The following is a 14,795-nucleotide window of genomic DNA, read 5'->3' on the forward strand; positions in this document are numbered from 1 at the left end:
TATATATATATATATATATATATATATATATATATATATATATATATATACACACACACACATCCTCACACATGAGCACTGATACTTTACCAGATCCTCTGTAATTTAGTATAGAGAAAATTCTGAATGACATGAACAGCCTTTTTCACAGCTAGATATTTTTTGCGAGCTTTGTAGCATCTGAAACAGACTTGGATTTTTTTGGCAGCTCTCATTTTACATAAAAATTGCCTGGCTTTATATCCCCTCCATATAGTCTATTAAAAAAAAAAACAAATATATGATCAATTTTTCAATTCATTTCATGGAAAAAAAATAGTATAATACACAGACAACAATAAAGCAAGTAAATCATCAGCATAATACATGGTACACAGAACTTTGTCCCCTATCCCACTCTTAGGTGAACTGGAACTCCCTTTAGAACATCCGAACAAATGGTCATCCAGCGCCTGCTTGAAGACTTCCTGTGACAAGGAGAACCCATTACTTTCTGAAGCAGCCCATTCCACTCTTGGATACACTAAATACAAGGAAATTTTCCATATGTGAAATCAAAATTGACCTCTGCAACTTCTACCCATGCTTCATGGTTTTGCTTTCTGAAACTAACAGAAAAAGTATTCCACGAGTTATCCAAATACTTGAACATGACTATCCGTCATTTCTCCAAACGAGGCATTTCCAACTTCTTCAGCCAATATAGTATGGTTTCCAGTGCTCTTATATCATGGTTTCTCTTCTTAAATTTGCCAATATCCTTCCTAAAATATGATGCCCAGAACTCAAGGCAACATTTCAAACACATGTAGAACTGAGTAATGATGAACACATTTGGAAGGTTTGTGAAGTGCTTTGTATAGATCATCAGAGAGGTGCTGAGACAGCGACAGTGGGTTAGAGGTAGAAGCTGTACTCAGGTCCTACTCCCAAAGTCAGCACTCCTGCTATAACTACATGAGCTCTAGGGAACTGTTGCTTTCTTTTGATGAGAGGGGCAGTTAAGTAGAGCCATGGGGAGAGCACTAGGCCTGGAATCTGGAAGACTTGAGTTCAAATACTGCCTGAGATGCTTAACTAGCTGTATGACCCCAGGCAAAGTCACTTCACCTGTCTGCCTGTTTTATCAACTGTAAAATGGGGGTACTAATAGCACCTGCCTCCCAAAGTTGTTCTGAGGATCAAATGAAATAATAATAGTAAAGCACTTAGAAAAATGCCTGTTCCCTCCCTTCCTCCACTCTGCTTCTCAATCTGGCCACTGATTCAACAAGCATTTATAAAGTATGTATTGTGCTAGATGTTAGGGATACAAAAACAAAAATGACCATCTACTGCTTTAAGAAATTTAAATTCTAGGGGGTGGCTAGGTGGCTCAGTGAATAGAGCATCAGCCCTGGAGTCAGGAGGACCTGACTTCAAATCCAGCCTCAGACACTTGACACACTTACTAGTCGTGTGACTTTGGGCACGTCACAACCCCAACTGCCCTCCAAAAAGCAAAAAAAAAAAAAATTTTAAATTCTAGTGAGAGGAAACAATAGAAAATAATACATGTATAGATAAGTAACTACAAATTATATCACAATAATGATAATAGCTAACATATAGTGCTTTAAGGTTTTCAAAGCACTTTATACATTCGCACATTCAATCCATTCTCACAACAAACCTGTGAGATAGATGCTACTATTATCCCCATTTAACATAAGGAAACAATACTGAGTGAGGTTAAATGACTTACCCAGAGTTATACAGTTATTAAGTGTCTGAGACAGAATTGAAACTCAGTTCTTCCTGACTCCAAGCCTAGAACCCCACCCCCTCTACCATCAACAGACTCCAAGTCGTTACAGAGTAAATAATGGGGGGAAAGACACTAGTAACTGGAGCTGGGGATAAGGATAGAAAGTGGATAGGAGATTCCCCTTAAAGAGATCTAAGGGAGGGCAGCACAGGGACTAGAATGTTGTAAAGAGGGAAAAGCGATGAAGGTCAGTTTGGCTGTTACAGAACTGGTGAAAGTAGTAATATGGGTGAGTGCGGAAAAGGAGGCAGGTGCCCAATTGTGAAGGACTTCAAATGCCAAACAGAGGAGCTTTTATTTTATTCTAAAGGCAATAGGGAGCGCTAGGGGGCATCTTAAGCAGGCAAATGATAGTACAAGTTTTACTCTAATATCATCAGTCTGGTAGAGATGTGATGGATGGAGAGGAGAATGAATGCAGGGACACAAATCAGGGAAATTCTGCAATAGTACAAGCAAAAGGTTGGCAGTTTTGTGAATGGAAAGAAGGGGGACAGATGCAAGGGAGAGAATAAAGGGACTGAAGAAGAGATAAAGAAGAGCTGAGGATGACTCAAACGATGATTGTGCCCTCAACAGAAATAGGGAAGTTAGGAAGAGGGTCAAGTCTTGGTGGGGAAATAAACAAGAATTCTATTTTGTATATGTTGGGGAGGTGAAGTTGTGGGGGGTGTGGGGGGAAAGGAAAAGCATTTATTAAGAGTCAACTATGTGCCAAACACTATGCACTTTAAAAATATTTCCTCATTTAATCCTCAAAATAAACCCAGGAGGTGTAATTATTATCCCCATTTTACAGTTGAGGAAACTAAAACATGAAGAGGTGAAGTGACTTGCCTACAGTTCTACAGCTAATAAGTGTCTAGATGGATTTGAACTCAAGTCTTCCCAATTCCAAGTCCAATGCTCTAACCACTATATTACCTAATTCAGTCTAGAGCTGCTGAAATTGCTTCTGTTAATGCAACCTATAATTACATTAGGTTTTCTTTTGACTGCCCTGACACAATGTTGACTTATGAATTTGCAGTCTACCAAAATGCAAGATAATTTTTCAGATAAACTGTGGTGTAGTTATACCTTAACCACATTGAGCCTAAAGTCTGAGGTTTTGTTTTTGTTAAAGATTAAGTCCATTGTTCTAACCTGTAGAAATATTTCTACATACAGATTCTATAATCCTGTATTAACTATTCTTCCCAGCTTCAGGACATCTGTAAATTTCATCAACATTCCATCTATATTTAAATAGATCTGAGATCGTGTCAGTTTGGGAGTTCACTCTAGTCCTGAAGATCAAACTACATGTGCTTGCTTGTTCATATCTCCCAACTGTTCACTGCAATTGAGAGGGGAAGGAAGGACATTTAACCCAATGCATTGGAGGCCTTCTTCACTTTTTCCTGACATGAGGAGGCTATTTCCAGCTTTTTACAAATCATTCCTCTTTCTTGTCACATGACTGGCCCACCTTCTCTTCCTGTCATCCAGTTTCTGCCTTATTCCTTATTCCTACCACCAGCACCTTCATTTAAATCACTGATAAGAACCTTTGTTAAGATACTTGGGTCATTCTTAAAGGCCCATCAACCTATTAGAGTTCCAGTCTAAATATTCCATTGAAATGTCATCCAATCAGATATTTATATAGGGTAAGAAGAATATAAAATACATTTAGAAGGGTTGATAAGCTATCAGTCTTTGATACTCTAGCATAAGTTAATTTAATGAGAATTGGTAGTATTTTGGAGCCAGTATGTTATCACAAAAGAGAACTGGACTGGGATCGGGGAACCTAGGTTGTAGTTATTTTAACCCTAAAGCCACTGCCTCTTGCCCAACTTCCAAGAACTTGCTATGTGACTTTGAGATAAGTCTCTCTGGACCTCCATTTTCTCATAAAGCAAGGGGACAGTATTTGATGGTGTTTAATGCCGAATTACTGTCTAGCTCTAATTCATGATTCTATGACTGTTTTCTTCCTAACATTTGGCTGGGATAATCTGTATTGTGGGAACGGTAGTTTTGATCAAGTAGAGGGAGAGAAGCCACCTTGGAAACTGAAACATTTTTAAGCCTAAGAGGCATCTACCTAATTCTGTATGCTGTATTTCATAGAGCTGCTGTATTTAATCAAAGGTTTTGCTAAATTGAAATGTAATTTCAGTTTATTTGGATCATATAGGCTCTTCATTTAGAACTTGAAGAAATCCGTATGAAGGAAAAACTGACCCGTTATGTCCAAAAATATTTATAGCAATTCTTTTCATAGCAGACAAAATTGGAAACTAAAGGGGTTTTGTTTTTTGTTTCCCTCTTGAGGAATGGCTAAACAATTTATAGCACATAGCTGCAATGTAGTTAGTATTAATGAGACATAAAAAATGATGAAATGGATAGTTTCAGAGAAACCTGGGAAGACCTCTATCAACTGATGCTGTGAAATGAGAAGAATTTTATATAAAGAAAACATTAAAAAGAGAATTCTGAAATCTTTCAGAATTCTGATCAATGCAATGATAAAGTCCATATCAGAGGACTAAAGAGGATGGACACTACCCAACTCCTGACAGTGAGGCAATTTACATCATGGCCAGCACATGAAATTTATTTTTCTGTACTATGAAAATTTGTTATAAAGGTTTTTGTTCAATTCAAAAGAGAAGTGGAGAGGAGAGGGAGATTACAATTCTTCCACAGTTAAGTGACTGTTCCAGTTTCTTTATCTATCTTTCTCCCCCTTCACATAATTTGTGATACAGACATTGGCTCCTCCTTACACATAATATTTCCATCTTCCAACTTTATGCATTTTCACTGGCTGGTCCCCATAACTAAAACTGACTTCCCCGGCTTCTTTCAAATCTCAGCTAAAGTTTGATCTTCTGAAAGAATTTTTTCCTAGTCCTCCTTAAACTTGGAAACTTCCCTTGGAGATTAGTTCCAACTTGTCCTGTATAATCTTTTTCATACATAGTTATTTATATATTACCTCCCCCTTTCAAAACGATCATCTTTTGTCTTTCTTTGCGTTCTGAGTATTTAGTACACTGCCTGGTAGATTCTTAACAAAAGCTGGTTGATTTGACAACACCTGTGGAACATTAAGTTTTTAAAATATGTATCCTGATTTCCAATTTAACACTATATTAGCATATTTTATTTGTTTGAAACATTAAACGTACCTAACTATTATACCTTTAATACATTTATACTTCAAGGTAGAGGAAGAACATTTTGGGTCTAAGAACCTAGCTACAAATCTTGATTCTGCTACTTAATACCTATATGACCTTGAATAAGTTATTTACCTCTCTGGGCCTTAGTTATCACCGATAAAATTACTTTGAAAATCACCTAGTCAAATTTCTATCTTCTAGCTTTAAATCTTATGGTTCAGCTTATTTTTTTTTAAAGGAAGTTAAATTGAAAAGCAAAATTAGAACAATGTAGAGAGTTACTTTAGATAGGAGGTTCAGAATGTCCTGAAAAAAAAAAAACATGTAAAAGTTTTACATGTTTCTAATCAGTATAGGTGAACAGGAAGATAGAAATAGGGACTGGACCTGTGATTTCACCAGTACAGGAAAGTCCTGGATGAGGAAGGTCTTTCTATAAATGCAGGTAAGCAATGTCTCTGAAACTTAAAAATCTTAGAAAGTTGCCTAGAGCATTGAGTGACTTGTCTTGAATCACAAAGCCAATGTTAGAGGCAGGAATCAGACTCAGGTCTTCCTAATTTCAAGGATAGCTCTCTATCCACTCTACCATTTGTTTTTCAGTAGAAGTCTAGTGAAATAGAAGATAAAGTAGTAAAGGAGTGGTAAAAGTCATGTTTGACCTATAAGTATGTAGTATAACTATATAGATTAGTTGGAACTTTGCCTTGAAAGAGAAAACCTTCCCAGCCACTAAAGCCACATTATCACAAATCATTTTAAGCTGCTGAAAGAGATACATAGATGAAACAATTACCCCAAGGTTTCTAATGAAGCAGATGTAACCCTACTACAGGGGGAAAAAAAGACAGTATTTTCTGAAATGCCATTTATAAATACCTGAATTTTTATGGTGCTGGCCTTGATTTTCTGAAATTTTTGCCGTTGAATAAATCCTTTCACTCTAGCTTGAATTCTTATAATGCTGTTCTGGGTTTGTAAATCAACTTTCCTTTGGTATTTTGTAGACAAATATGCTCTATAATGATTCTCCAAAATCAATGCTGATTTTCTAGACAATATAAACTGCCTTCTGGTCTGCCACCTCCTCAGATATGCCTGTAATACGATTACAGATCTTATTTGCTGGAAAAATTTTCTCTGATACGTGGCCATACAAAGGAAAGACCTAATTCTCTGGTCATCATCATTTTGATTTACTAAGTTTCTTGCAATCGTTTCATGAAAAGTATAACGAGTTGTCTTTTCAGTTATTCTTTGTGGATATGCCACTTTCTGCAAAGGAGTATTCTGACAGGGTTTTTGCCAACTCTGAAACACAGCTGAGGCACCTTGAGCCACTTTAAATCGAATCTTTGTCCTATAATGACGAAATGCTGACTGTATAACAATTGCTGCCATCTCTCTCTCTAACATGTTTTTAAATTCCTGTCGAGCTTGCATGCCTCTGAAAGCAGCCTGTATAGTTAGAATAGATTTTCGTGTCATTAAAAATGTATTTCGGTCAATTTTTGTTTTGGAATATAACCTATAACGAGCCTGTATGACAAGAGCTGCAGTTCTCATGGTTTGATAGGCAACTCTGGCTTTGTACATCCGGAAGGTGGCCTGAATTAGTGTAGGAGCCTGCATATGAAGAAAATTCCTTTGCAGCTTGAGGCGTTTGTAAGTAGACTGTATATAAGTAAGTCCTTTGGTGGGTTCACATGTCATAATGGATGCTCTGCATCTCCTCTGAAGAACTATTGCTTCCCTAGGGGAGAGACTGCTACGGTGTACTTTAAAATGTTTTTGGACACTAACAGGAACTTGATGTTGTTCCTGTCTTTCCTTACTAGTCACTGCAGCCCCTGAAGCTGCCTGAATGCAAGTTGCTTCTTTCTTCATGATGAAACAACGCTGAAGTTCTTTCTTGCTTGCTTTATTTGCTCTGTATCTCTTCTGTATTACTTGAGTAGCCCACTGTATATCTTGATAGTAACAATACTGTTTATACATTCTATAAGAGCTCTGTATTATGGCTGCTGCATTGTGTTTTTTCTGTAAAAGCTGACGAGCTTTCATTCCTCTATACGCAGCCTGGATAACCACAACAGAGTTTTGTTGCTTTAGATAATCTTCCACTTGTAATTTTCTTTCCCTGTATATCCAAGAACGCTGTTGGCTTATGATGGAAGTATGTTTCATAGCATGATATGAAACATATGCTCTGTGCCTTCTGAATGCAGTCTGGATAATAATAGCAGCCTGGTGCATCTCTTTCATCTTTTTCTTTACCATAAATCGTCTATAATGTGACTGAAGAACAATAACTGCTTTACGTAAACACAAATACTCTTGAAATTCACGCTTGGCACAAACTGTTGCTCTATACTTTCTCTGAATTAAAATTGTTGCCTTCTTGAGAGAAAGGTATCTTTTTCGTATCATTGAAGACCTGAACCTCCTCTGAATGAGAGTTGCAGCTAATTGCATTACTCTCAAGTGTTGCCTTGTTTTCATATCCCAAAATGCTGCCTGAATGCAGACCGCTGAATGTCTCAAAACACTGCATTTACAAACAGGTATGTTTCTTTCTTTGATAGCACAATGGTGCTGCTGTAAAAGTTTAGTCACCTTACATAACTCACCCAAATATTTTTGTTGTGCATACTTCCGATAGTATGACTGTATCACTGTTGCTGCAACTTTCATCTTTCTTAATTTTTGGCGTACTCTTGCGCCTCTAAAAGCCGCTTGAAGAATAATGATAGAATGCAGAAGTGTCAAGTAATTTCCACGTTGTGCTTTACCTTGACAATATGCTCTGTATCTCACCTGAATCACAATAGCAGCCATTTTCATAGTTCTATATTTTGTTTTTAACTGATGCATTTTAAACACAGCTTTGATATAAGTGGCTGCCTTGTGCATGTGTTGAATTTGTCTTCTTACTTGTACACCCTTATAAACAGCTTGCATTTTAATAGTTGTATTCCTTAAAATAAGGTATTCCCAGCGTTGGCGGTTTCCTTTGACGACAGCTCGATACTGTCTCTGTGTTGTGACAGCTGCGGCTCGAAGGGATGAATATCTCTTCCTCACACTGTAAGATTTATATTTAGCCTGAATAATTGTAGCTGCTTTGTGGAGCTCTTTCATTTGTTTTCTTACTCTCATACCACGATAAGCAGATTGTAAAATGATTGTAGCTGCTTTTGTTTTTAAATATAGTGAATACTGCTTCCTCCCACTCTTGTAAGCCTTGTAATACCTTTGGATCTGAAGAGCAGCTGTTTTCATAGTTTTCCATTTCTTCTTGTATATATACATTCTAAAGCATGACTGTATGATGACAGCAGATTGGTTTTGTCTTTTAATTTGTCTTCGTACTGCTCTTCCCCTCCAAGCTGCCTGAAGTCTCAAAACAGCACAATAAAAGTCAGTGTATTCTTTGCACTGCTTCTCTTCTAAAATGTTTGCTCTAAAACGTCGCTGGATGGTCAATGCAGCATTTTTCATCAATCTAAATTTCTTCTGAGCTTTGATCTGCCTGAAGGCACACTGAATGATGATTGCAGAATTGTGTTCCCTTTGGACCCACTTCCGAACTTTCCAACCACGATAAACTGACTGAATAAAAATCACAGCTCCTCTTGTTTTTAAGAATTTCATTCTTATTTCATGACCAGTCTTATGTGCTCTATACCACTGCTGAATCTTGATAGCAGACTTAAGTATGGCTTGATATTTCATTCTTTTGCTGTGACCTCTAAAAGCAGTTTGGATTTTAAGAGCAGCAGCAGATCTCTGCTTGAACATTTTACGGATTTTATAAACTCTGTAAGATGCTTGCAAGCAAACAACTGCATTTTTTACTTCTAAGAATTTTTCTCTCTCATAGATTTGTACTTTGTAAGCACGGTACCGATTCTGAATACAAACTGCAGCTCTGTAAATTCGAAGATAGTGCTGCTGCTCCTTTCTCATTCTAAAGTAAGACTGTAGCAAAGTAGCAGCTTTTCTCTGTAAACATAACTGCTTACGAACCAGGCGCCCTCTCACAACAGCTTGTAATTTAATGCAAGATTTCCGTAACAGCTGATATTCATCTCTGATTTGTGCAGCATATATTTTGGAACGGTACCATTTCTGGATACACAGTGCAGATTTTCTTAAAGTTAAATATTGTTTACGTGCTTGTTTCATCTTGATAAATGCCTGCAACATTATTACAGCATGTCTCATTCTTAGAAATTTCTTTTTCAAAATGTAAGCACGATAATGTGACTGAATAACACAAGCAGCTCTTATTGCTCTACATAATTGACGAGCTTTCATTCCTCTGAAAGCTGCTTGAAGCTGTTTAACTGCCTTGCATTTTTGTAAATAGTTTGTCCTTTCAGTCTTTCCTTTCTGATAAGCTCTATAATGCTTCTGGATAGTCAATATGCATTTCTTCTTTTGAGTATATAACTTTTTGGCCTGAATGCATCTGAATCTGCTCTGGATGACAATTACAGATAATCTTAGATGTCTATATTTCTTCATCTGTTTCTGCATTCGATACCATGACTGAATTATAATAGCTGCTTTTTCCTCCTTAGCTAGTTTCCTGACTTTCCATTTTCTGAAAGTTCTTTGCAGCACTATGATGGCTTTGGTTTGAACCTCTATTTTATGTCTTTTCCATCTTCTGAAAGCAGACTGAATTACCAGTGATGAAGATTTGAGCATTTTGTATTTTTCTTGGTCTTCTTTTCTTCTCAAACAAGCTCGCCAATGCCTCTGAATTGTTAGAGTAGCCCAACGATGCTTTTTAAAAGCAGCAATAGCCATCAACATTCTTATTCTAGCTTGAAGAATGGTGGTGTAATATTTTAATTTCAGAAACCTTTTTCTAATAAAATATCTTCTCCAAAAAGCCTAAAAAAAAAACAAACAAAATAAAGTAAATCTGTACCACATTTTCATTTTTATTACTTCTAAATAGCTAGCTTTTCCTAATTTTTTAAAAGCAAATTTTAAAGTAGCAATGAAAATAAGCAAAGACATTTATCCCTCTAACCTATAAAATGTAAGAATGACAACATGAACTATTAGTGGATTTTTTTTTCTTTTTACTATGTCTAATTTCAAAACTATAAGAAAATGTAAAATTATTTCATATATAACATCAAAAAGTAAAATGGAAGATCTAGAAATGTTTCTTTAACTCTGGGTAATTTGGAACAATGATTATAACTCCTTTTATAAATATTTTTAGTCAAATAATAATAAGTACTTATGTGCCTACTATGTTACAATAATAAACTATCATATATAATCAATACTATCATTCTTGGAATTGATATGCAAATCAATTGCCCCATCACTTCAATAAGGCAGCCTTCTGAATTCCTGGCTCAAAACACTCTTCTTAGGCTAATTCTACTACATGTATTGTCTTCCCCTATTAAATGAAAGCTTCTTGAAGACAGGTGCTGTTCTTTTTGCTTGTATTTGTATCTCTAGTCCTTAATACACAGCCTGGCACATATAAAGCACTTAACAAATTCTTTTCTTTCATTCATGCCAGTCACCATGACAGCTGTGGGGGATATAAATGCAAATTCAAGAATAGTCAACTTTCAACAACAGTTTACCATCATAGCACAAGGATGTGCTATGTCATCATGACAGAACACTAACATTTTCCAAATATTTTTGGAAATAAGTATCATATCATTAACATAATTAAAGTCTAAATTGTTGACTTTACTCTAGGAAATAAACATCTTACCTTCAGTCTTCCTCAAGATTATAAATATTTCTATTTAAAAAGCAACTAGTAAGAGATAAGTATATCTCATCAATTGCCTTTCAGGTAAATTACAAAATCAACAACAAAGCTTGCAATAATAACTAAAATAAACACTACTAGTTGTCAATCATTTTCACCTCAATCTCATTCCAGAAGTAGGAAGACACAATCACAGGTAAATGGCAATAGTAGTATCATAAAGATAAAATGTTTTCATTCATGTAACTTTCCTTGTAAACAATGACTTTGGGAAATTCTAGGGTAGCCTAAATGGGTCAATATGTACTGATCTAAAAAACTTTAGTGGAAATCTGCTATAATAGTTGTCTTTGCAAATCCAAGGATCTGATAACTAATCATCAATATTGGGTAAGATTATTTCTTTCCCCCTAAAGTCACAATTATCATTACTAGTATCTTAATCAAATATCTATGGACTAGCTTCAGGATACCTAGCAGTGTAACAGAAACTTTTCACATTCTAACTCAACCCATATATAAAACGAGCAAAGGAAGCTTTAAGGCTTAAATCCTAGTTTCCTCATTTTCAAAATGAAGTGATAGGACCTGTTTCACCACTAAAGAATGATTCTATTAGTTTCTTTGTTCTAACACATTAATTCAGAACCAATAGGTTATACACCATTGCAGACTGTGAAGTCATAAATGTGAAGAGTATACCAATCCATGAGCTTGCACCCAGCCATTTCAAGTGATAATTTAATATACTCTGTGTAGAATGAAATGTCTCCCAAGCTAATTTCTTTTTTTTTTTTTAAGCAATCAGGGTTAAGTAACTTGCTCAAGGTTACACGGCCAGGTGTTTCTGGGTGGGTGCTAAATGTCTGAGCCCGGGATTCGATCTCCAGGTCAATCCTGACACTGGAGCCGGTGCTCTTACTCGCTGTGCTACCTGGCCGCCCCCAAGTTTTTTGTTTTTTTTTTTCTTTTTGGGAGGCAATTGGGGTTAAGTGACTTGCCCAAGGTCACAAGGCTAGTTTTCATGTTAAGTGTCTGAGGCCGGATTTGAACTCAGGACCTCCTGACTCTAGGGCCAGTGCTCTATTCACTGTGCCACCTAGCCGCCCCTCTCCCAAGCTAATTTCAAGGGCATCCCTATTCCATCCCCAACTCCAACCAAAAGAAAAATACAAATCATTTATATGTATAACTATTCTTCAGATATCTGTGGATACTATTTTGATTATAAAATATAAATTAATTCTCAGTCAACACAGACCAGCAAAAACTATTATCATTTCAAGGTCTGCAAAACTATGATGTTGAAAAAGGATACTCATAACTTGAAAAGGTTTAAATCTAAAAATTTCTATGATTAAAATTTTCCTCATTTTTATTCCAGAGACTCTTCCATCAGCCTTTTCCTAGGGTATATTTATTACTCACCACAACAGTTAGTAGTGTGTCACACCTTACAAAAACTGAAAATAGATGAATACTACAACAATCCATCAAACTCCCTAGCACATCAGTCTTTTGGGATACAACTTCTGGATTTGCAGTAAGCAAAAACAAAATAAAACACCAAACAAACAAAAAAGACCATTTCTGAAAAAGGAGCAAAGTACCTATAATAAAATTATATTGTAAATAACTTCCACAGAAGTTACTTAATAGAGCACTTTACATACAGAAAATTTAGATAACTGATTGAATGAGCTTTCTTATCTAGTCTCCCCTGACAACCAGGAACAAAGAAAAAGAGATAGAGACAGAGAGGAAGAAGAGAGAAAACAAAGCTAGAAAATCATAGTCCTTTAGGATTATTTGGCTCCTAGAAAATAGTCCTATATTCCTCAGTAGTCCCTGGAATTGTAGATATTTTGAGTCATCAAGAAAAGGTTGGGGTGGCTAGGTGGCGCAGTGTATAGAGCACTGACCCTGGAGTCAGGAGGACATGAGTTCAAATCTGGCCTTTGACACTTAACACTTACTAGCCATGTGACCTTGGGGAAGTCACTTAACCCCAATTGCCCTGCCTTCCCCCCTCCAAAAACCAAAAAGAAAAGAAAAACAGAAAAGGTTGAAATTATATTTAGTATACTTCATTTACATGAGAAAATATACAATTTGCAAAGCTATTTCAACTTTTTTATGATAGAAATAAGTAAGTTTAGCTATATTTTGATGACCCCCTACCTCAAGTGGTAAGCCATATTGATCTAGAATATTCTACATTTCTCCATTTTAATTAGTGTACAATTAAAACATTTGCTACTTTAATAAATCTATGAGGTCAGTGTAGGTACTGCCTCCAACCCACCTATACTTGTTCATTCTACATGATTCTACACATATCCTTCCATAGTATCTCCATGGAGAATCTACCTAATAATACACTGAAGGCATTCTCTAGATCTTTTAACATTCCACATGCATCAGTCTAGTAATCCGGCTGTCATATCCCTTACTCTCACCACATTATAGGTCCATCGCTTTTCCAGTTATACATTTCTTTGATTAAATGTCTTATACCACAAGACTCAGAAGTCACTGTAAAATAATGCTATACTCTTATGCCAACCTTGGGTCTTTCCAATGCCAGCTGGGTGACCCCCTCTCCCAAAACTTTTATTCTTCAGAGCTTGAAGTGTTTCATAATTCAAAGTCATATAGCATCCTTGTCCCAAAATTAAATAGCAAAAGAAGAGCAGGCTAGATTGCACCTGCGAACTAGTTCACTTTTCAGTAATCCTAACCTAATTTCAAATATATCCCCCCAACCAAAAGAAAAAGTTTTATTATCAAGATTTTCCCAGTCATTGTAAATAGCTATGAATCATAGGCCAGAGGTGTCAAACACATTGCCGTCATGCCAAATATAGCTTGAATTACTCTGAAGCATGAATGTGGCCCAAAACAGATTAAAACATAACCGAAAAATGTTAAAAAAAAATAAAAATACAATAGGACATTGAAAAATATGGTTTTCTAAGTCAATATGTAGCCTAGAGAGATCCCTAGTATGATTTAGACACATAGTTATGTATGCCTGTGCATATATACACATACTGGTACACGTACACACATATACACACACACACACACACACACACACCAATATTCATTGGCATACAACTTTTAACTTGCCTCTTTTCCAACCCAAAACAGATCAGCAGCCTGGTGGTTCCCAGAAGATCATCAGACCTAGTACAAATACTCTATTGCCCTATGGGCTTTAGCCCTATTGCATTTCAGAACTACCACAATCAATCCACCAACCTCAGTTTCCCCAGCAGTAAAGTCTACAAGAGTGAAACAAGTCCTAGCTGCTAAGAAATTCCAATGGGCATAACAAGAAATATAGTAGTACAATACTCTAAACTTATATAGAAATATAATTTTAACTTCTCCTTTCAAAGGATGGAACTTCAAAATGATGATTTAAATGCTACAATGTCAGTCCAAAATACTTTACCTGAATAACCGCTGCTGAATGATTTTGAATTTTTTCCAGTTTTGCTTTCCTTAATATCAACATTTTCCTCTGTGCTAAGTATCTTCGCCAGTATTTCTGAATGATTACTGCTGCATTAAAAAGTCTCTTTATTTGTTTTCGGGCCAGGAATTTGATTACGGCTGCTTGAATTACTTTAGCAGCTTTATCTTTCTCCTGAAAATAATTACAAAAGATAACCATATTATAATCAATTAACAAGCATTTATTTAGCACCTACTATATAACAGGCACTGTGCTAAGCATGGGAGATACAAAGACAAAAATGAAATAGTCCCTATTCTCTAGAAGCTTATATCCTTGCAAAATAAACATCCTGTACATAAATAAGCACATGCAAAATAGAAGGTAAATTAGGTTGATTTCAGGGCAGGCAAAGGAAAATGAAAAAGGCTTCATGTAAAATATGATGCTTGAGCAGAGTTCTGAAGAAAAAAAAAAGGATTACAAGAAGAGATGAGAAGGGAATACATTCTGGTAGTTGGGGAAGGCCAATGCAAAGGCATAGTGATGAGAAATGGAATGTTTAACACAAGAAACAATATATGT

The 14,795-nt window shown here is 36.1% G+C and overlaps 1 protein-coding gene across 2 annotated transcripts in view; it reads right to left on the reverse strand.

Moving 5' to 3' along the window:
• ASPM (assembly factor for spindle microtubules) overlaps positions 1-14,795 on the reverse strand; it is a 75,320-nt gene that overhangs the window by 12,149 nt on the left and 48,376 nt on the right. Inside the window, exons 17-19 of one of the 2 annotated variants that reach the window (XM_069074474.1) lie at positions 14,208-14,402; positions 5,866-9,891; positions 91-257 (exon numbers count right to left, since the gene is read on the reverse strand). In XM_069074474.1, coding sequence (XP_068930575.1) covers positions 91-257; positions 5,866-9,891; positions 14,208-14,402 — 4,388 coding nt within the window. The remainder of the gene's footprint in view (positions 1-90; positions 258-5,865; positions 9,892-14,207; positions 14,403-14,795) is intronic. The other variant, XM_069074475.1, reaches the window with a different exon arrangement.

The sequence above is a fragment of the Petaurus breviceps genome, unplaced genomic scaffold (assembly GCF_028583685.1).
Source record: "Petaurus breviceps papuanus isolate PSGF00001 unplaced genomic scaffold, PetGlider_PUasm1.0 90895, whole genome shotgun sequence".
In the NCBI taxonomy this organism is placed as follows: Eukaryota; Metazoa; Chordata; class Mammalia; order Diprotodontia; family Petauridae; genus Petaurus; species Petaurus breviceps.